Source organism: Piliocolobus tephrosceles, chromosome 10 (assembly GCF_002776525.5).
Source record: "Piliocolobus tephrosceles isolate RC106 chromosome 10, ASM277652v3, whole genome shotgun sequence".
NCBI classification, from domain to species: Eukaryota; Metazoa; Chordata; class Mammalia; order Primates; family Cercopithecidae; genus Piliocolobus; species Piliocolobus tephrosceles.
The window spans coordinates 78,740,835-78,765,417 of record NC_045443.1 but is presented as its reverse complement, the minus strand read 5'-3'; the positions used below and the strand labels follow the sequence as shown (position 1 = coordinate 78,765,417).

The 24,583-nt window shown below is 33.8% G+C and overlaps 1 protein-coding gene across 1 annotated transcript in view; it reads left to right on the top strand.

Annotated features, from left to right (window-relative positions):
* PPFIA2 (PTPRF interacting protein alpha 2) overlaps window positions 1-24,583 on the top strand; it is a 486,204-nt gene that overhangs the window by 380,850 nt on the left and 80,771 nt on the right. Inside the window, exons 9-15 of the mRNA XM_026454621.1 lie at window positions 1,052-1,273; window positions 10,231-10,377; window positions 11,409-11,543; window positions 17,060-17,143; window positions 17,400-17,531; window positions 19,415-19,477; window positions 23,804-23,895. Of these exons, the coding sequence (XP_026310406.1) occupies window positions 1,052-1,273; window positions 10,231-10,377; window positions 11,409-11,543; window positions 17,060-17,143; window positions 17,400-17,531; window positions 19,415-19,477; window positions 23,804-23,895 (875 nt within the window). The remainder of the gene's footprint in view (window positions 1-1,051; window positions 1,274-10,230; window positions 10,378-11,408; window positions 11,544-17,059; window positions 17,144-17,399; window positions 17,532-19,414; window positions 19,478-23,803; window positions 23,896-24,583) is intronic.

Here is a 24,583-nt window from a genome sequence, read left to right as displayed (position 1 = left end):
ATACTTTTTTCCATAGTGGCTATACTAATTTACATTTTTACTAGTAGTGTACAAGGGCTCCATTTTCCCACATTCTTATTCTCTCACCAATACTTATTGGCTTTTTGCTAATAGCCATTCTAACAGGTATGAAGTGATATCTCATTGTGGTTTTAATTTGCATTTCCCTGATGCATTGTTGGTATTGAGCATTTTTTCATATATCTGCTGGTCATTTGTATGTCTTCTTTTGAGAAATGTTTATTCAGGTCTCTTCCCTGTTTCTTAATCTGAGGATTTCTTTTCCTTCTGTTGAGGTGTTTGAGTTGTTTACATATTTTGGACTTTAGCTGTAGGACATACTTCTGAAGATATACTTTTAGAAAACCCTGGTTTCTACGCAGTCCTTTCGGAAAGAAGAAAAATCATCTCTCAAAATATTTAACCCCTTTTAGCCTCCTTCCTGTGCATTGTGTGCACACATGATTTTATGTTAATAGTAATATAGAAATAGCAATCAAAACTTTTCTATGCTATATGTTTGTTCCAGCTAGGTCAGATTCACAGCAGGAATAATCTTTAATAAAAAATATTTGGTAAGTTCTTTTCCTGGGTGTCATTGAAAATAAAACTTAAAAATTTACAAAGGATCTCGAACAAAGATTTTTAAATTGCACACTTTATAGGTCCTTACCTATTAATTAAAAATAATGTGTGGTGTTATATCATATAGTATTATAAATTAATAACAAACGGTTGATAAAATAGTAGCTAGTACTTAAAGTTTAGGATACCTCAGTGTTTTGTGCTGTTTTACATATAGAGAGAACATAGCAAAGTTTCCATTTCAAATACATCTATTAAACTTATTGAAAATTACTAATCTACCTTCAGATTTTAATGTCAATTAACAGTTTCCACAGAAACTTAGTTTTTTGGCAAAGCTAGTTATTTTCAGAATTTCTTATTTCTCAGTGTGAAAGCAGTGTCAGTTTAATTTCTTTAAGTTTATTTTAAATTTTAAATGAAAGATGAAAATTCTTAAGTGCCATTCATTTTTCTATTTCTGCAGCGTTTGTCCAATGGTTCTATAGACTCAACCGATGAAACTAGTCAAATAGTTGAACTACAAGAATTGCTTGAAAAGCAAAACTATGAAATGGCCCAGATGAAAGAACGTTTAGCAGCCCTTTCTTCCCGAGTGGGAGAGGTGGAACAGGAAGCGGAGACAGCAAGAAAGGATCTCATTAAAACTGAAGAAATGAACACCAAGTATCAAAGGGACATTAGGGAGGTAAGTGATTCATCTTACTTTCAGTCTTTGATTTCTGAATGCTGCTTCTGAGATACTGTTTCCGTAATTTCTCTTAATGACCATACACTTTTTACTTCCCAAAAGACCATACTTTGGCATGCATTATATTAGTTATGAAACTTGTTCAATAGGGCAAACAGTTTACTTCATGAGTGCTTTAAATATATATGGAAAGCAATATGTGCTATCAAGGGTCAGATATAACAAAGACATTCTGAAGCTGTTAATAAATTATTTTAAACATAAGCTTTTAATTTTAAATAACCCTAAATATGTGTATGAATCATGAATTGCTATACTCATACTCTTAGCATATAGAAACACTACAAAAATACTTCAAATTGTTCCATTGCTTGTTTTTGTTTTGTGTCATGAAGGTGAATGTATCTCTGTTAATATGCATATACACGCATATGTATAACATAACCTTTCTTTGTCTATATATTAAATTCCTATTAGACATAACATCCTTTTTTCTACTTAAAACAAAAGTGAGTACTTTAGTCACTTCTCAGCCTCTTGGCTCATATCAAGTGAAAAAAGAGAGTACTTTAAGTACTACAAAAGATACTAGGAGATGTTTGATTTGTAACACTGTCAAATCGTTTTGCCTGCTAAAGTGAAAGTTTAGAATCTTTTCGCTTTTTCACCTTTTCACTCACAACTAAAAAGAAAATTGTATTTGTGGAAATTGAGTTTTCTGACTTTTTGCCTTTTCCATTTTTACATATTCTTTTAAATGTATTTGTATCTTTTAAAAATATCTTTTGTATATAATTAGCTAGTTGTTCATCAAGTTGGCCCTATTCTATGTACCCAATTCTTTTCTTACCATTCTCTCATAAGCCAATTGTATCTTACTTTTTCCCCGACTGTTCCCCCAAAACTCTTCTCATAAAAGTCATTATTGACCTTCATGTCACTGAATCCAGGGTTCAATTCTCAGTCCTCTTAAGCACTTGATCCATTTTCCAGAGGACTTCTTCACTGGGCTAATAGCACATTCTCCTCTCCTGGTTTTCATCCGTATTTACTTGCTTACCTCATTGCAGGCTCTTTTACTGCTTCTGTTTCTCCTCCCCTACCTTGGAGTGTCTTCCCTTCTCCACCTACTTTTATTTCCCTGGTAAATTTCTGCAGTCTCATGGCTCCAAAAGCCACCATCATCTTAGGACTCCCAATTAATATCTCCAGCTTGTTCTTCTTTCCTAATTTCCCGATGTTTCTCTCTCAATTGCTAAGGGATATCTCAAAATTAGCATTTTCACACTCTTTTCTTGATATTTTCTCAACAAACCAGACCCTTCTGCAGTCTTCCATATCCATTATTATTGTTGCTCAGGCCAAAAGTCTTGGAGCTGTCCTTAAGATCTCTCCCCTCACACACTTGGTTTGATTCAGCAATAAATCCTATTATCTACAATTGCAAAATATTCATAATGGGACCTCTTCTCATAATCTTCGTGGCTTTTTCTTTTTCTACACAATCACTTTCTCTCACTGGATTATTTCAATAGTCGTCTGTTCCCTGGGGTGTTCTTGCTCATGCCTTCAGCTCACCTCAGTCTGTGCTCAACACAGCAGCTTGAGCTGCCTTCCTGTAAGTCAGTTCATGTCATTTTTCTGCTTAAAACTTTTTAATGGCTACCTATTCTACTTACAGTATTATCAAAGCCCTTACAGTGGTCTACAAGCCATATACAATCTCTCTACTACCACCTTCCTGACCTCTTCGAGATCATCTACTGTCTCATCGACCATGCTCTGCTCAACTGGAATGACCTCTTAAGCAAGCCAGACCTGTTTTGTTACATTTTCTTTGCTCTCTGCCTTTTGTTCAATGTTGTTTTCTCAGTGAAATGTCCCCTGACCTTTCTATTTACACATATACACTCTCCTTCTTTTGTTTGCTTATCCCACAGGACTTTCTATCACCTGACACAACGTGTATTTATTTTACTCATATAGTTGATTATCATATGCCTCCCTCCCCAACTATTCCTAAACATCTATAAGGGCTAAGATTTTTTTTTCTTGTTTTGTTCACTGCTGTCTTAAGAGTACCTACGCAGCTATTGATTGTATAATAGGCACTCAAAAAATCTTTGCTGAAAGAAAAGATATTTATAAGTAAATATCAGAAGGTGTGAATGATATCAGAATATGTACTAAGATGATGCCTACTAGCAAAACAAAACAAAAAGAGATAGATGAACCATGAAGTGGTAGACTGCTCCACTGCAACACAGATAATGATACAACATTTTATGAATTAATAGTTCATGGCTGCATCTCTCCTCTTCACTCCTCCCCACTCAGAGAGTTCTTAAAGACAGTTTAACCTCTCTTCTGTATCACTAATAAGGAATTACTGGGATTTCTGGCTATCAAATCATCGGGCTCACTTCTTTTTTTTTTTTGAGACGGAGTCTCGCTCTGTCGCCCAGGCTGCAGTGCAGTGGCACGATCTCGGCTCACTGCAAGCTCCACCTCCCAGGTTCCCGCCATTCTCCTGCCTCAGCTTCCCCGGGCTCACTTCTTGATCTGTTGTTCATTCTCTCTGTCTTCATTCTCTTGGTTCTGTAGATTTAGATGGTTTCCTTTCATTTTAGTACTCATTGCTCTGTTAATGCTTATCTAATCCAGCATCACTTACAGGTAAGGTCCAACATCCAATTCCCATTTTCTTACTGCCCATTTGAAAATAACTCCTTGATACTAATAGTCTCTGAATGTAGGTGACAAAACGCCCAGTCAGATGGAAAATGCACTCCTCTGATGCCAGGTGTTCTTTGATTAAGAATCTATTCTCATGAGCAAAACATTCTCCTTTCGTGTGGAATTATTTTAAAATACAACTACTCTTATCAGCCCCATCGTTTCTATGTATATATTTTGGAAGAGTTTCCAGAGAAAGGATTATCTCTCATCACCCACCTTTGAAAGGAGATTGCAAACACAAATATTTTCAGAGCCAGGCTGGCAATGGAAAAGTGGAAAGTGCCAGGTGCAAGACAGTAGGAAGTGATGGCATTGATGAGACCTGTGAAAGAGCCTATACTCAGCCTGCATTACTGGATGCATCACTTTTTTTTTGTATGCACACACACACACACACACACACACACAGCTATTGAAGGCTAAATAAACTAATTCTGAAATATTCAGGTCTCAAGACCCAGGCCTGTGGTTTATGAAGGATTTTTTAAGGACCAGTCACGTGTGAAAACTATTACAGGTGTATTACATGGAAATTCTCAAATTCCTCACAACTGGCAAAAAGGGGAAATGCTAATTATTATCTCCATTTTTCTCAGATGAGAACCATAAGGTTCAGTGAGGTAAAGTAACTTGCCAAAGGTCTATGCAGTTCTCTCCCCAGCAGCACAGAAGAGAAACAAGATCAGCATGGCTTCAAAACTTGTGCTTCTTCCACTATGAACTACTTCCAAAATCAACACAGCATAATAATTAATTCAGTGATAGCAATTATCATAAAATGCAGCTACAATATAACTGTTCTCTAAATAATCAATATTTGGATCTTTTTTTTTTCAATAAGCAAGAAGATCTGAAAATCACATACTTTAAAAAAACAGATTACTTAGCACTTAAAGCTTTTATTTTTTTGAATAATATTTTTCTGGGTTATGGTCACAGAGAGTCAACTGGATTGCAAGTTTCTTTTTCTTTTCTTAATTATTCTCTTAAAATATTATTTATTTATTTTACAGACAGAGTCTTGCTGTGTTGTGCAGGCTGAAGTGCAGTAGTGTTTTCAGCTCACTACCACCTCGAATTCCTATGCTCAAGCAATCCTCTCACCTCAGCCTTTAGAGTAGCTAAGACTACAGGGCACATGTCATGATGTCCAGAAAATGTTTGTATTTTTTGTAGAGACAGGGTCCTACTATGTTGCTCAGGCTGGTCTCAAATTCCTGGTTCAAGCGATCCTCCCACCTCATCCTCCCAGTGGACTGTGATTATGGGCATAAGCCACAGATTGCAAGTTTCTTAACAGAAAAAAATCAGGAAACAACAGGTGTTGGAGAGGATGTGGAGAAATAGGAACACTTTTACACTGTTGGTGGGATTGTAAACTAGTTCCACCATTATGGAAAACAGTATGGCAATTCCTCAAGGATCTAGAACTAGATGTACCATATGACCCAGCCATCCCACTACTGGGTATATACCCAAAGGATTATAAATTATTCTACTACAAAGACACATGCACACGTATGTTTATTGCGGCACTATTCACAATAGCAAAGACTTGGAATCAACCCAAATGTCCATCAGTGACAGACTGGATTAAGAAAATGTGGCACATATACACCATGGAATACTATGCAGCCATAAAAAAGGATGAGTTTGCGTCCTTTGTAGGGACATGGATGCAGCTGGAAACCATCATTCTTAGCAAACTATCACAAGAACAGAAAACCAAACACCGCATGTTCTCACTCATCGGTGGGAACTGAACAATGAGATCACTTGGACTCGGGAAGGGGAACATCACACACTGGGGCCTATCATGGGGAGGGGGGAGTGGGGAGGGATTGCATTGGGGAGTTATACCTGATATAAATGATGAATTGATGGGTGCTGACGAGTTGATGGGTGCAGCACACCAACATGGCACAAGTATACATATGTAACAAACCTGCACGTTATGCACATGTACCCTAGAACTTAAAGTATAATAAAAAATAATAATAATAATAATAAAGAAATATAATTCACCTAAGATAAAAAAAAGAAAAAGAAAAAGAAAAAAATAAGCTCCCTTTTCTTGATACTCCTATAGCATTTCTAGCATAGTATGATTTATAAATTGTACAGGTAATAAATGTTTGTTGTAATAATTGATGAACAATTAGGAAATAAGAAAAAAACAACCACATAATAAAAAATGGAAAGGTAATTTGTTTTACATGTGAGGACATTCTAAGATATCTAAAAATGAACTATTATTTTGAGTAGCAAAAACTGCAATTACTTTTGCACTAATCTAATTTATAAATATGTTCCACTGATGGTTCAGAATATATTTTAGTAATTTTTCTTTGTCAAAAAAGAAACCTATCCAAAATTTACTTTCGTTTTACATTTTGTCTTCAAACAAAACTCCTTAAATTGATTTTGACCTATGAAGAATATGTGAGTTGGATTAAAGCTAGACACAACACTCAAATCAGAAAAATAGACAATCTTATAAAAGTGGCTTATCTCTCCAGTTTTTAACCAAGAAGATTATTAATTGTGTATGGATAATAATATATCACATACATAGCTGTGCAAATAGCTAAAATTTTCAGTGGAGTATTTTAATTACATTTTGTTTTGTGAATAAAACCATCTTGTATTTCCAAATTCTTATTAACAGTTCTTCAGAATTTCACTAAGTGATTAAATGAATTAAATACATATCAGTGTTGCCTTTTCTATTATCTGAAACATGTAGTTATATTTTTCACTTTAATAGATCTAAATTACCAGAGAGTTATATTTATTAGATATGAAAAGTATGAAATTTATACATAAACTTCAGGTCAAGAGATAATTGAATCTTTATTTTTTCTCATTTTTTGTAGGTAGCAAGTTTTAGGGACTAGAAAAAGCTCCCTTTTTTAGAATTTTTCAAATGACAGAGGGATAAGCTATTTCTCTGACTTGTAAATCCAGTTTATTTTTGGCAACACAGCCTGCAGTTAAAAATTGAATCTCTCACATGAATCACTGAATCAAAAAATGCAGTACCAAAATTACAAAATGCAAAAATTCCTGCATGTACTGTATGTCATAGAGTGAGATCATCTAATTGTGTACATAAGAGTAATTAATAATAAAAAAGACTATTTATCGAGAGTGTTTTCTACATGAGACACCATGCAAAGCACTTCCTGAGTCCTAACAGCAATACTATGTGCTACATATTAGAATCTCAACCCACATAACATATGAAGAAAATGAAGCACAGAAAAGGTGAGCAACATTGACCCTTAAAACAGAGTTAGTACGTGTCCCAAACTAGCATTTGGAGCAAGTATGTACTACTTCAGTGCTCATGTTCTTGAGAAATGTGTGTATGTCTTTTATTGATTTTATTGCTGTTAAAATGTAGTAAGAAGTTTATTTATACAGGTTAGCTTTAGACTTTTCTCTTCAGGCCATGAAATTTTCCCAGAGTTCTGTTTGCAAATGAAATGGACAGAATACAATATTAAGCACTTTGAAAGGATCCTCTAAGATAAAACTCTACCATCACTGAGATAAAAAATATATAAAGTAGAAAAAGTCAAAAGTGAAAATAAGAAGTGTTTTAAATAATAGACATTATTTGGGATGCCTAAAATCTAGGGGTATGTATATAATATTTCTTAAAAATTAGTCTGGCTAATTTTTGCTGAATTCATAGATTAAATTTAATTTTTTTGTGTTTGCACTTTAATGTCAACATAATTAACCCAAGTAGCTTTGACTGGGTCTTGATGGTCAGTATGATTGAGCTAGACAAAGACGACAAAACACATTCCAGGTAGACATGAAGTCACAGAGTACATTAGTTTTGTAGGGCTGCCATAATAAATTGCCACAAACTGGATGGCTTAAAACAACCATAATTTAGTCACCCACTGTTTTAGAGGTTTTAAGTCTGAAATCAATGTTTCAGCAGGACCATATTCTCTCTAAAGGCTCTAGTGAGATTCTTCTTCACCCCTTCTAGCTTCTAATGGTTACTGGCAATCATTGGCATTCTTGACTGGTAGCAGTATAACTCTATATAACTCCATTCTCTGACTGCCTTCCTCCTTCTTCCCCATATTTCTCTGTCCCCAAATCCCCTCCTTATAAAAACACCAGTCATTAGATTTAGGGCCTATCCTAATCCTGTGTGACCTCATCTTTACTTGATTATGTCAACAAAATCTTATTTGCACATAAGGTCACATTCACAGGTTCAGAGTGGACACAAATTTTGGGGGGATGTTATTAGCCCCAGTACACAGAAATAAGGAAGTATCAGGTCACAAAACCACTTTTTTTTCTAGGCTTTGTAGCTCAGATTTTACCCTGAAGATGGAGGGGAAGAAATACAAGTACTGAAACCAAGAAGCAATATGATCAGAGTAGCATTTAGAAATATCTCTCGGGCAGCAGGTGGAGGAAAAGTAAGGAGAATAAAAGATAAAAAATACAAGAGAGAGAGCTAACTTGTAGGTGAGCAGGAGATTAGGGACAACATGATGAGTTTCATGGTGGATCTATTACTTTTTTTTTTTTTCTTGAAATGGAGTCTTGCCCTTCGCCCAGGCTGGAGTACAGCAGTGCAATCTCGACTCACTGCAACCTCCGCCTCCCAGGTTCAAGCGATTCTCAGGCCTTAGCCTCTCCAAATAGCTGGGATTACACACATGTGTCATGACACCCAGCTGAGTTTTTCTGTATTTTTAGTAGAGACAGAGTTTCACTATGTTGATCAGGCAGGCTGGTCTTGAACTCCTGACCTCAAGTGATCTGCCCACCTTGGCCTCTCAAAATTCTGGGATTACAGGTGTGAGCCATCACCTCTGGCTGATCTATTACTTTTTAATTAATTTTATTTTTTTATTCATATGAAAATTTTCAAAGTCAAATAACGGCATATTTGGTACCGTTATAGATGGTACATATATAAACACACACAGCATCTCACTTCAAGTTTTCATCCCATTTCCCTGAAATTCTTAATGTCAACCCTTTTATCCACTACTTCTGGTATTTTCTCTCTTTATTTAAACAAAATTTATGTCTTGCTATTATATTAGATTAGGATATTATCTATTTTATTCCTTATTTTACTTTTTATTCTACCTATCCTTTCATTAGAGTTATCATCTGAAAAAAAAAAAAAAAAAAGACAGAAAGAAAATTGGATGAAAGGCTGTCTGCTTATCTGATTATTATAGGTGATGGGACTGGCTCTGGACCCTGTAGGAGAGTGGCAAAGGCACTGATTAGGCATAAGTGATGAAATGATTCTGGATAATAAGATATAGAAACTATCGCCATTTATTCAATTACAGAATTCTTATACAAAGAAGCTTCCTACATTCTCAGGAAACCATTCCAGGCCAATGAGCCTCACTTCTGCACTTGATTTTCCCCCAACATCTTGTCAATAAAGTAGGTTATCTAACTACCAGTACATTTCCACGTAAGTTGTGAGAGTAAGGTAAAATTATCTCCATATTACTATCTATAAATTTGATTATTTAAAAATTACTGTTTAAAATATTATCAATGCCATGATTTTCTCCACTTGAACTTGATTTTTTCATATATTTATGCGTTCATGGACTTCTTTAAACTCTTATGTAATTGAAACATATATAACTAGGTAAATGGTTAAGTGTCTAAGTCAGTTGATAAACTTGTAAATAAGATCCAAATGTACTATTTTATTTATTTTTTGTGTGTGTGGCCTGTTCTTTTAACCACAGAGTTCCTCTTTCTTAACATAAAGGTAAGAATACGGATGGTATTTGTTATCTATTTGAAGATTGCTTTACAGTTTGGAACTGTAGGCGCCATTTTAACAATTTTATGATTTGCAACTCTACTCATAATTGTAATTAATTTTACTGCATAATGAACTAATTTATTTGCCACTTCTCTTACAAGAGTGCCAATTCTACAGTAGACAGTTTCAAAAGCTGCTCCACTGTATTCTTAGACAGCAAAACGCTTTTGGTTAACCAAAGATACAAAAATAATTCTGACAACTAAGTTGGGAAAAGTCACCTGAAATCTTGCATTCCTTCAATGAAAAGAAAGGAATGAGTATTTATTTCAAGAATGCAATAGTTTTTATGTTTCTTTTTTATTTAACAAGACAATAATTAAACAATCTGAGAATCTGACTTGCTTTTTTAAAATTATTTTAATTGTAGGCCATGGCACAAAAGGAAGATATGGAAGAAAGAATTACAACCCTTGAAAAGCGTTACCTCAGTGCTCAGAGAGAATCTACCTCCATACATGACATGAATGATAAACTAGAAAATGAGTTAGCAAATAAAGAAGCTATCCTACGGCAGGTTCAGTATCTCTGTCTTGGTTTTTTTCTGGTCCATGCATTCTCATCATTCTCACAAAACAGGGAGTAAATAAAATAGGGCACTTCTTGACAGATGTTTGAGTAATCATTCTTTAAAATTTAAAGTTCTCTGGCAAAACAAATATGATTTTCAGTGTGAAATTTTCTTTCTAGAAAGATAAATTATTTATCTGAATAATAATACAAGTAATGACTATGACTTACTTTTCATATAGGCATGAGCCAGAAATTGTGCTAAACAGTTTTCATGTATTACGTCACTTAATTCTAACCACCACCTATGAAGTAGGCAGAGTTATTATACTGAAGACCCTACAGTTCAGAGACAGTCACACTTTCCCAAGATCATACATCTACTAAACACCAGAGCCAATAATGGAATCCTAAGTTTTTTGGGCTCTAGAGCAGAAACAGGCAAACGATAGCTGTGAGCCAAAGCTGGTTGGTTGCCTTCTCTTGTTAATAAAGTCTTATTGGAACACAGCCATGCCCAATCATTTAATCATTGTCTATGACTGTTTTTTGTGCTACAATACAGTTGAGTATTTGGGATTGAGGCCATATGGTACATGAGGCCTAAAATTTTTACTATCTGACCTGTTACTGAAAATGTTTGCCAACCTTATCTCCAGAGCCTGGATCATCATGCTACAGTACCTCTCCCACTCCAGTCTAAATACTATGATTTTCAATATTTTGCTATGATGGTATATCTGATGTCTTAGTACTGAGCTATATTCCCTTTGTTAAAATTTATACTCATGAGTAATTTCTTTCCTTTTTGCTGCCAGTGGTAAGAACTTTTTCATTGTTTTAATGTGCTTAAATTTATGAAGGAAATGGATAAGCAATATATGAAAACAAGACAACAATCAACACTTTGCACATTTAGGTGTGGTAGTGGCTGATTTTAAATCTAAAATCATGGCTGAAGTGCAAAGCCCCCGGCGACTGGTGTTTGCTATCCAAACTCTGACTCTTTAAGTGTCTCTGCTCCCATTCCCATTTCAGATGGAAGAGAAAAACAGACAGTTACAAGAACGTCTTGAGCTAGCTGAACAAAAGTTGCAGCAGACCATGAGAAAGGCTGAAACCTTGCCTGAAGTAGAGGCTGAACTGGCTCAGAGAATTGCAGCCCTAACCAAGGTACTGCACTAGAACAATTGGTCAACCTAGATATGTTTGTAGAAAGGACTAGCAATCAAAATGAAATGTATAAAGATTTTCTATAGGCTTTATGAAAATTAAGTTTATTTAATCTTTATTATATTTGTCTGTTATTAAGTCAGTTTTTTTTTTGTCATACATATTTATGCCAGCAGGAATAATTGTTATACAAATGTGATGATCTCCCTGCCTATTTAAACATTAACAAAACAAGTAAAATTTCATGTCATTGTTATAGCTACTTTTCCATGGTAATATTTGTATAAGAATAATCCTGGAGACAAACAAAAACAATAATGTTATCTATATGAGACATAACAATTTAACAGGCTTCACATCAATTACTATTAGAAGTATAGAAAATATCATAACTTTTTGATTCCTCCCCAACTACAGTATAAAACTTGTTAGAAGTGGGAAGTTAGACTTATAAAAGTCTGAGGTCTAAACAATTAAATAGTCAGAAAGCGGTTTTACAGTTGTAATTTCCTCTGATAATTAAAATCCATAATACTCTGAAGAATGTTCAAAATTTTCTGTATAATATGGCTGGTAGATTCTGCAACTATCTGAATATTTTGGAATTTTACAAGCATTATAATGTTAAAAAGGACTATTCTGACCTCTGACAGTCAAATGGAAATAGTATCATTTCAAAGTGTATATACATGTCACAAGTTATATAAAAGTGCATTTTGTCACTAAAAGCATGTTTGACATTTGATATGAATTCAAAAATAATCACACAATTTATATTTTTACACAATCATTAATATTTGCTAAGTTTTCAAGGCCACTACAGTAAATGAGTATGATAGGTATTTAGACTTCAAGTTTAAAATTACAGGATTAGGATTTACTCAAAATAATTGATGCAGCAATGAAGTAGACACACACGCATGATTTTCTAAAAAAGAAATTAATTAAAAATGAACAGTAGACTGATCTTCCTGTTGGTTAAAATAAGATAGTTAACCAGGTAATGAAAGGCAAACCTTTGACGAAGTAGAGCAGGATTAGAGAGCATTGAAGCAGTTGCCCGTTTATAGAGTGTTGGAGTAATTAGTTTGCTAAGACTGATTAAGATGGGATTATAATTTGGATCGTTCTGTAGTCACGAACCATGCCAGTAAACTACTGTGGCAATTTCAGGAATGTGTGATTTCTAAGATAAACATAAATTTATCATTTAATTTGAAAAAAATATTTAAATATGTTGGTATTATTTCATTTCTCCCTGCAAACACAGATCTTAAATGACTGTAACATAGACTAAGATATGCATAATTAGCCCTTTCATCTAAAGAACATAAAGGACTTTCAAAAAGAGTTATCTTTTTCAATTGCACTGTTTTGGGGGGTTAGATGAGTGACTGAATACAAAAAATAACCTTTGTAAAGTTGTAGCTTAAAATAATGATCAATATTATCCTGACTAAAACACAAGAAAGTCTGCAATTTTTCCCCCATTTACAATTCAGAAAATCACTGCCCCACATTAACCTTTGATAGACTGAGAATAAAAACAATTTAAAATGCAATATTTGACATAAAAATACTATATTAAATATTACCAAAAATTATTGATTTAGAATATGTAAAAATAACTGGAATTAGGTGCCTTATATTCTTTGCTTTTATCTTGTCTATTCTGTTAAATTCGTGTGTGTGTGTATATATGTGTGTGTGTGTGTGTGTGTGTGTGTGTGTATATATATATATATATATATATATATATATATATATATATAAAATATTACCTTGGGCACAAAAAATAGCTCCCCTCAGCTTTCTCCTCCCTAATATACTACCAAAATTCCACTGTCTCTGAACCTCTTTGATTTCATTTTTCAGAAAATTGGAATTCTTCCAAAAAGTCTTCAAATGCTCTAATTCACTCTCCTTTTTGTCACTTTCTTTTCTGACTGGTGCTATGTCAACAACATATTTCTAATATACACTTTTTATATTATTACCGTATTTTATTCATTATGAAAGCTCCTTAAGTACTGAGATTTTTTCCTGAACACATTCCTTTTGCCTGTATTTTTTTTTAACATTTGAGGATCACCCTTTCATTTCTTCTACCAAGTTTTTTGGTTTCAACAGCCTTGTACTTTTTCTTGAACTCTGTTCTCAAGACCTTTAGGGTCTATCTTTATACCTGTTGTTTTTTCTATTTCAATTTGTTTCAGATATTTCCCTATTATGGATCATCACAGTCTTCTTCTGTTTGTTAACCTTTTGACTGCTCACTAAAGTAAAAATATTTCTTCTTCGCTTAAACATGGGTTCCTCCTCCTATATTTTGAATAATATTCTTAATAACCCCTCAGACATTTTATTTCACCAATATACCTTTTTGCTACTTTACTATCACTTTTCTTTTTTTTCTAGGTCTTTCTCTTTAAATTTAATTTCTTCTCCCTTTCTGAGTTTGTTCATGTTCTTCTCAAAACCATTTCTGCCTGTAGTTCATCTTGAAACTTTAGTATATTTTAAATTTTCCTATATCATATTGAGGAGTGAAACCAAGATACACAGTTTTTCACCAAGGAGTATAAAAAATAGCAGACTGTTTCTGTGTGATCTTTGTATTTACAACAATTGCTGAAACTGTAGTTTTCACATAGACTGAAAATCAGTAGTGTTGGTTGAAAATTGGTCCCAGTATATATTATTTAGAAGGGATGTCTGAATGCATTCTTTGATTGATAAACTATTTTTCTCCTTCTGATGTATGTGTGTGTGTGTGTGTGCGCGCGCGCGCGCGCATGTATAGACGAAGTGTATGTGTGTGCGCGCGCGCGCGCGCGTGTATAGACGAAGCTTATTTATAGCTTTAGAAAGTCAGAATTATTGATTAATGGTTATGGATACACTAAAACTTTTGATTTGGTGAGTTTTTACACAATTAACCAATAAAGATTACTTTTGGCTCCCAGTCTTATGATTTATTATATCTACTTTTTAATGAAAATGCATATTCCTTTAGCAAGGACATAATTCATCTTGAATGAGGTATTTTATTTATTTCTAGTACCAATAAAATGTATCAGCAGTAACAATAATTTAAACAGGACCAAATTCTTATTTTATCTCTGAAGTGAATTTTCAAAATTTTGTTGTTTGTGTGTGTGTGTGTGTGTGTGTGTGTGTTTTTAAGTTTTATGTGTTTTTAATAAGTAAACAGAAAGAACTAGAAGTTTTAAAGACCTCTAAAAACTTGTATTTTTAAAGACACAGTTTTGGCAGTTGAAATATTCATGTCTCAGGGGTCTTGAGTCAGTCATCTAATTAATTTAAACACCAATAACTGCATGTTAAAATGTAATTTTGAAAGACCACAGATACCTTTATGAATTTAGATTATATCATTTCAACAACATTTTTATCCACTTACTGTATTCTTAATATAACTCTAAATTTTAAATAATATTATAAAAATGTTATGGCTTTTGGGGACCAAGGTAACTCTGTGTACCTTCTAAATTGGAAATTTGAGGATGACCTGGAAGAAATAAATTGGTTATTTGTTATGTCTTTATTATCTTCCACATTTATAAAATAAGAATATCAGAAGGAAAACCTTACAAAATGTAAATGTTGAATCATAGTTTGCATAAGCACACCAGAATTGAAATGTTAAATGTTTGCTTTCATAGATTAAATTTGAATTTATTGCATAAAATAGTACATATGCATCTGAATCAAATGAATAGGTTACTATTTCTTTTCAATTACTGCATGACATATTTATATATAGTTCTATATTGGCATAAAGTGAGTTTCACTGTTTTAGAATGAACTTATAAAATGTGATAGAATATGCTCTGGAGTTAAAATTTGTGGTCCTGACATAGAGTCCTTTAGATGTAATAATTATTTAACTTGCAATGATTAAAATGTTGGTGTAACTTCATATGTAATCCTTGCATAACATACTAACAATTTTGCTATCAACAATGTCACATGTATTGAACACTCTGCACCTGTGGTAACCTGACATTCACTTCCAAGACATGTATCTAACCTTGGCACTGGGCAAACACGAGCTTACAAGGAAACTGTGCCGCCTATTCACTTTAGGCACTATTTTGTTTCCACAGCAACAAATCAGTGGAGAAACAGTTTGGAATTGGCCCCCAGTGTCATTTAGGAGAGTCACAAACAAGATTTCTTGTTCTCACAGCATTATTGTCACTGGATAATTCGAGGACTTTCAATCATTTTCATTTAAAATTTCTAATTAGACCTATCTGAGAGTAGGCCATTAAATTCTAGATCAATATCTGAGAGTAGACCATTAGACCAATATCTGAGATCAAGTATCTGAGACTAGGCCATTAGATTCTAGACCAAAGACCATAGTGTGCATTCAGAGACCAGAAATCATTTCATAAGTTTTCTTGTTGCTGAGGAAGCTCAATCTTGCTTGAACTGGGGACTACTCACAATAACCCCGGGGTTAGTTTTTTATATTATTTCTACAGAGCAAGGTTTAGAATAAATTTTGTTCCAAATTAATTACACCTGAGTCATTATCTAGCATATTCCTCAATATTGTGATACTACTGTTTCCATCATTTTCAAGTAATATAGACAAAGAAATCCAACTTTTAACAGTCTATCAGAGACATATTCTGGTGTTTGGTTTCCCATAATTCCAATTATTATATAACTCTTTCAGAGTTGCTTTATTCATTCTGTAGTAGTCTTTCATTGCCAGCCATCACTAACCTTTCATATCTTAGGTTGATAACTTTTTATTTTAGTATATTATTTTTTATTTAAAACCATCAACTGCATCGTGTTCACCAAATATCAATGTAGTTCTTTCTACATAAAATTCTGTCTATTAAAGTATTAAATTTGCTGTCACACTTTTCTTTTAAGCATTCTGTGCTATGTTCTGTTCAGTGTCAGTGTCTTTAGTTCTGATTTTTCAATTTTGTCCCTCTCCTTTTCCTTGACTCGTTAGTCTGATCCAACCTCTTCTACCTCATCTGATGATTATCAATATGTTATGGAAGCTAAACTACAAGAAATGATCTCCATACGTAGGAAGGTAGTCCTACTGGACTTTACTTTCTATTGCTAAATAGAATCCATCTAAGTTTTTCTTTTCATTTATAAAAATTATGTTACTTTTATTTATTGATAATCAACCATCTGTGCAGTTCAGTGCTTCAGGAGCTTAAGATTGGACAATGGCAGGTTTGTGTTCAAACCATGCACAGTCTGCATGTTACATTTGGCTGATTTCATTGCTCATAAATAACTCCAATGTTTTGCTGATGCTTGGATGTAACAGGCCTTTGTAGCTGACACATTTCAAGCAATGCTGTTCAGCTGCCTGTTTGAAGAAAGTTTATTTTTTAAAAACTATGTTTGCAGTTGGTAGTAGCTTGCTTTACATTTTATTTCAATTTATTTAGAGGAAAAGTGTTAACCAAATCTTACATTTCAGGTGCATTCTTCATATTTCTTAACAGGCTGAAGAGAGACATGGAAATATTGAAGAACGTATGAGACATCTAGAGGGCCAACTTGAAGAGAAAAATCAAGAACTTCAAAGAGTATGTATATTAGGAACTATTACCCCCCCAATCATCGGTTTATGAGTTCATATTCTGCGTATAAGAAGAAAGCCTTTAATTGAGTATGGGTTGTATTTCAAACTTACAAATATGACCTGTAGACTTTGAAGAAAAAGTTTCCACCACTTTAACCAAAACAGATCTAAAATTAAATTCAATTTAAAACTAGCAATGCTATAAAAATAATCTCAAACAATTTTTGAATGGACTTTTATGTCATTTTTTAAAATGTAAGGCTAGGCAAAGAGAGAAAATGAATGAGGAGCATAACAAGAGGTTATCCGATACTGTTGATAGACTTCTGACTGAATCCAATGAACGCCTACAACTACACTTAAAGGAAAGAATGGCTGCTCTAGAAGAAAAGGTAAAATGATAGAAGGGTAAAATCACATGAATATTTTGCAATGCTCTTATGATCATGTTTGTTTTATATACAGCTGCAATTATTGTAATAATCAGATGATCCATTTACTTAGTTTTTTAAAATGCCTGATACATTCTTAGAAAGAAATGCATATTTTTTATTTTAAAAAGTATAAGATCAAATTTAGGATGAATATAAAAGTTGCATGATATATAAATATTTTATATTGGCATGTTCATATGAGGCAAATGTACTAAAATATGCTGTGCTTTTATGATGAAAATATTTTATTTATCCTCTACCTGGTATGCAAAATAAAAAAGTAATGAGACACAAGTCAATACTTTTTGGTGGGGGGAGGTGATTTGAAATATTCATGTGTCAAGTGACTGATATCTACACACCAGTCTAAAAGTCAAAATGTAAGTGAGTTTATATAATCAGAAGAACTAGTATCAATCCCAGTAGAGGGTTTAGGAACCCAGTATTTTCAGCTGCATTATTTCAGAAATAGTGCTTCTCTACAGTCTGCAATGTAATTTACAGTTACATATGTCTCATTGATAGTTGGCAGCTACCAGACCAGCAAGAGTTATGAGAGCTGGTTACCAATTCCAGAGCATAAATTAAGGTAGGGTATAAAACCCAGATGATCATATCATTTTGGAAATTTAGATTGAATGCCAATCACTATTTTAGCTAGACATTTTCCATTAGTGCATAAAATAAACCAAAATAGGGAAAATGTTTTGACAAAAAGTTAAAGTAGTTTGATTAATTTACCCATTAGAAAGTTATAAGACATGACTTCCTCTCATACAACTTCAAATACGTGGCCACTGTGGAATTACTACACTCTTAGTTTAATTTTACTCTATAAATATGAAAAGAATACATTATTTTAAATAATGCCTTATAGTACTTGTGTGTTTTGTAGAAAAATAAATAATTTTTTTTTTTTTTTTTTTTTTTTTTTTTTGAGATGGAGTCTGGCTATGTCGCCCAGGCTGGAGTGCAGTGGCCGGATCTCAGCTCACTACAAGCTCCGCCTCCCGGGTTCACGCCATTATCCTGCCTCAGTCTCCTGAGTAGCTGGGACTACAGGCGCCCGCCACCTCGCCCGGCTAGTTTTTTGTATTTTTTTAGTAGAGACGGGGTTTCACCGTGTTAGCCAGGATGGTCTTGATCTCCTGACCTAGTGATCCGCCCGTCTCGGCCTCCCAAAGTGCTGGGATTACAGGCGTGAGCCACCGTGCCCGGCGAAAAATAAATAATTTTTAACAACAAAAATAATTTTCTGGCAAGGTTTATTTTAAGTATCGATGATGCCAACTTATTTCCACATGACTTTGTGACATGTAATATTAGGTTTATGAGTAGCTAGAATTTGTTATTTCTCTAATGATTTAAGTGTCATTATAAATTGTTAATTCCACATTGCAGTAAATGTCCAGAAAGTGAAATTTTTAAGAATATGATTTCCTGATTTCTTCTTTCTTCAGATAATAGAAGTGAGTTCTTCTGAATTCTTTATAACACCTCTAAGATTTAGCTTGTTGCTCACTTTTTCTTATTTGAAGAATAACCAATAGTTTCCAATTTAAAATGTGGTCTGAGAAAAGGCAAACAGAAATAGCTTAAAAAGCAACATTTATTTCATTTGTTCATTTAAGTGTTACAAAATAACATTTCCCATTTAAATTACGTATTTTTTTAAATGTGAAGGTCTCACGTTTGAAAATTTCATCAAAGTGTGATTTCCATGAAATACCTGTACTAAGGAACAAATCTAAGAGGATTCTTGAGTGATAGAATATTAATCAATATATATTTAAGTATTTTATGTTAATTTATTAATTATTTCTGCTATTTTCTTTTTTTAGAATGTTTTAATTCAAGAATCAGAAACTTTCAGAAAGAATCTTGAAGAATCTTTACATGATAAGGTATAATGGAAACTTACGTTTTGGGCCCATTTTTCTATTTTTATTTTCTATTCCACTGATGAATATTTTGTTGTAAAATAAATTTGAAAAAATAATTTTAGCAACTATCTTTGTAAAACAATTTTAACATTTTTATGATACCTGCAGAAGAGTGTACATAGAGAGGGAGAGCTTGATGAATCTTTGCAACCCACATTCACCAAAAATTTGCATTCCAGAAACTCCCCCCAGATTAGTCTATACTCATACTCTTCCATTAAAGGATAATCACTATCTTGACTTATAACATTAAAAAATGGTTTTATCTTGCTTTATGCCTTATATAAATAGAATTAAAATATATGCACTAATTTATGCCTAGTTTTAGATAGTCTTTCAGCAGAAATATATTAAATACTATTATATATAAGAATTACGCTAAGTTATATATGTCTGAGCATAATCCTAGTTCCAAAGTAGCTAAAAAATTCCAATTGAGGAGAGAGAACACAGCCTTTACAAACCAGTGGAGATGCAGAGTAGCAGATGCCAAGTGCCAAATTAGTGAAGTAGACAGTAAGAGCTACAGGTAGGAAAGACCATAATATATTGCTGAAGAAGACTTCAGGAAGGAGGGACTTGACTGAAGATTTAAGGGAAAGTAGGACTCTGACACAAGGCTTTCAAACATAGTGCATGCGGCATGATCACAGGTGCTTGGTGGGGGGAGGGGATGGGTAATGAGTGTGACATTTTAAATAATAGGCACAACTATTGTCTGAAATCAATTATTACTGTTGTAGGGTATGTGGTAGAAGAGGAAACTAAGGGCAGATTGTGAAATTTTAATGGTAGTTGCTAATATGTATTTTTCTTATTAGCCTGTAACGTTATTGTTAGCAATTTTATCGTATTTTGTTAAAGAAGCTAGGATTGCTAACTTAAGAAGTGATCTATAATTGTGTGTTGAGTAAAGATAGAAGAAATGGAGAGAGAGAAGGAAGGGAAAAGGGGAATGAAGAAAAGAAGGGAGGGGGGAACAAGGAAGGGAGGGAAGGGAGGGAAGGGAAGGGAGGAGGGAAAGAGAGAAGGAGGGAGGGAAGGAAGGAAGGAAGGAAGGAAGGAAGGAAGGAAGGAAGGAACGAAGGAGGGAGGGAGGGAGGTAGGGATAGTATGGGATATAGAAGGTATTGGAAAAGATGAAGAATAGATGAAAGAGAACAATTATACATTTAACCCTACTGGATGCTGCATATTATGATGCAATTAAAAATAACTATTTAATTCTATAGTCAAGGTGTCCACAATCTCCTGAAAGATAGGTCTTTAGAACAATGTTATGTGGGACCTAGAAGATAGTATCTGAGTCTTTCTGAGGTAGTTCACAATGACAACACAGAGGAGATTACATTTTTAGTAGCCTCTTAAAGACATATGATCTTAATAAAGGTAGAAGATTCTAGGTAGAGGGTGAATCCTCTGCAACAAAGAAAATCAAGATGGTTGATTTGATGAATCATCAGAAGTTTACTGTGACTGGTATGTATTTAAAGAAGTAGTTTTTGAGCAGATTGTGAATTTTGGACTAGATGTTGTTATGCGTGTTATGTTATCCAAAGCTCTGTGTGCTCTTGGCAATATCCCCAGAACCCACTCCCCCAGCACCTACCGAAGTCTTGTAACTCCAACAATCTGCCTAAGCAACCAAGAGTACTAATCATATCATGCTTTGCATCCTTGCTTATGTCAATCTCCACAGAGAGTAAATCCCAGGTCATACCTCATTTCTGAGCTATCATCCCATTTAGATGGGCACATTCACTAATCTGACCACATCTTCTATAATTCCTCAAATTTCCACTGAACTAACTGTACTCACAGTCCATTATCAGCAAAACCCTCTGTAGGCTCAACCCCTTTCTCAGTGTTTCCCTTTCCATCTTTATCTCTAAAATTTAAAGTTTCTAGGTAGCTATCCTTTCTTCTCTCTGATTCGCCCTTAGTGACCTCATCTGATCTCCTGTATTTAAACACCATCTGTAAATTGAACACATTCAAATTTAGATTACCTACTGGGTCCCCTTCCCTGAGAGAGTTTTTATATTCTAGTGCCAACTCAATATCTCCATTTGGACACCTATGTACCTCAAATGTAACATGCCAATCTATTCTCACCCCACTCCCACACATCGAACACCACCACCACCTAACCTAACATACCAGCAGTCTTCTCAGTCAATCTTAATTACAATTTCTTTCTTTCAGTTACTCAGGCTAAAAAACTTGGACTCAGTCTTGACCCCTACGTTTATTTCATGTCCCTCATCTAGTCCAATATCAAATCCTCTTAGTTCTGCTCTCACAATGTAGCCAAAATATAGCCAGTCTTACCCTAACACCAATCTTATCCAAGCCATTACTCTCTTGCCTAAAAATTTCCTCTCTTTGCTACCTCCCAATTTAACTTGACAATCTATTTCACAGCCATTAGAGTGATCATACCACTTCTCTGCTAAAAAGTCCAGGAAATATAGCAAGAACCCATCTTTACAAAAATAAAAAATAAAAACAAATTACCCAGGTGTAGTGGTGCACACCTGTAGTCCTCCTAACTACTTGGAAGGCTGAGGCTAGAGGATTACTTGAGCCCGGGAGTTCAAGGCTGCAATGAGCTGTGATCACAAAACTGCACTCCAGTTTAGGTGACAAAGTGAGACCCTGTCTTTAAATGAATAAATAAATGAAAGATTTTTTTTTTTTTTAATCCTCCAATTGTTGCTCATCTCATGCAGAGTAAAAGCCAGAGAGTTTGAAGTGGTTTACAACCTCTTTTAGGACTACCCTTCCTGAGTGCTGCAATCATACTTTTAAAAAGTATCCTCTGCTTGTCCATTTAACCTCTCCAATCCAGCCACACTGGACTGCCTACCCTCTACTCCATTTCCACTAAGAGGCATATGCACATGCTGTTGCTTTTATCTGCCATGCTTTTTCCTAAGAGTCTCCATTGCTCAAGTATCACTTTATTGAAAAACCCTTCCATTACTCCCATTTTCTCCTTCCTAACAACATTGTATATTCCTATATTCCTGCTTGTTTATTGTTCATCTTTTCTACTAAATTCTAAATTGCAAGAGGGCAAGACATTTTTCAGCTCACTACTGTATCTCAGGTGCCTGACACACAAGAGGTACTCACCGCACTTTTGTGAAAATAATGAACAAAGATATTTACAAATCAATAAGAAACTATTGAACATTTTAAAGCAATGCGTTAGTTTATTGTACATGTGTTTTAAAATTATATGTCTAGCAGAGAAATGTGTAGGAAAGAGACTGAAGCTGGTAAAAATCATTCAGGAAAAAGATAAAAAGGGCTTAGAGTAGGATGGTAGTGAGTTAGTGAGAATAAAAAGAACAGGGAAGAGAAACATTGCAAAGGCCACATTGACCAAAAAAAAAAAAAAAAAAGTGTGGTAAGAAAAGAAGTTTGAGTAAAGTAAAATATCAAGCACTAGCCACTGGGGAGGGGAAAAACAATAGTAGAAAAAATCTAGAATGATACATTTAGACCTGTATAACAGTATAAAAGTTATAATCATTAAAACCAAATTGAATTCTTACATGAGCAGTTAAATAAAGCTCTAAGACAACCCCTATCTTCATAAATTTACAGACCAGAACCTATAATGTCAATCTGAAAAAATTATCATTAAGTACAAGTAATTGTGCCAATATCAAGCTAATCAGTTGTTAACTTTATTTTTTAAGGTGCACTCCAGCCTCAGTGACAGAGTGAGGCCCTATCTTAAAATAAATACATACATACATACATACATACATACATACATACATACATATTTTTTAAAAAATCCTCCAATTGTTGCCTATCTCATGCAGAGTAAAAGCCAGAGAGTTTAATTTCCTTTTTCTTTCAATCCAATCATCTTTTTCCTTCACCCATGTCCTTTAACCCTCATAGAATATTGGAAGTTCTTCATTTACTGTATAAAAAAGACATTTTCTTTGTTTTCAAAAATAGATATGATTTCTACTCTGCATTTTTAAGTGACATCTACATAACTGGTCATAATTTTAATATTCCCTTGAATTTTCAAATATTCAGGATTAGTGAATGCCAGGGATTGTAGATAATTTTTTATTGATTTCTGCTATCCACATTTTTTATTACAAGGGGAAAATCTTGGCATGCTTTATTATTATGTGTAATGACCTTTAATAAAAATATATCCTCAGTTTTTCCTTTCAAAAAAAACATTAAGACTGGTTTATTATAATTGGTTGCTGATATTGCTGGCATCGGAGTAACACTGTTTTGATTTTTTAGGAAAGATTAGCAGAAGAAATTGAAAAGCTGAGATCTGAACTTGACCAACTGAAAATGAGAACTGGCTCTTTAATTGAACCCACAATATCAAGGTAACATTAAACTAAAAGCTCATCTCTAGTTCACTGAAAATCAACATGAATTCCCTTATGGTTTCACATGTCCTCAACTAAAATAAATCGGTACTTCCTATTGCTCACTAGTCATTACCATGTTTTGACTCTTCACTGATTTACAGTTTTTACTTCAAAAATAACTTTTTAATTTAGAAATTATCTCTGTAATCAATAAAAAATTAAATTACCTTTTGTATTTTACATTTCATTATATAGATAGAAATATATGAAAAGATTCTTAAATGAAGAAATTGAACTGTGTACAGAGAGATTGCATCTCATTGCAAGAAGAGGCGTCAGCCCTTTTCTCTATATGTGTTCAATACAGAAATTGAATTCAACATAAAATTTTCTCTATGTGTTCAGTGTAAAAACAGGCAGAAATATGTCCAATGCTTATTGTGACTAAACAAATATTATTGATTACGGTCACTTAGCAGTTACCTATTTCGGTAAAGTAATTGCAAAAAAAGAGGAAAAGAGAAATGAATCAGGTAAAAAAAAAAAAAGAAAAAAGAAAAAAAAACTTCAAATAAATTTAGCCATACTCATCTACTTTGATTCACTATCTCATCTTAAGAAAAATAAGCAATGGATGTCAACTTACTTGATAGATGATAGATAGATAGATAGATAGATAGATAGATAGATAGATAGATAGATA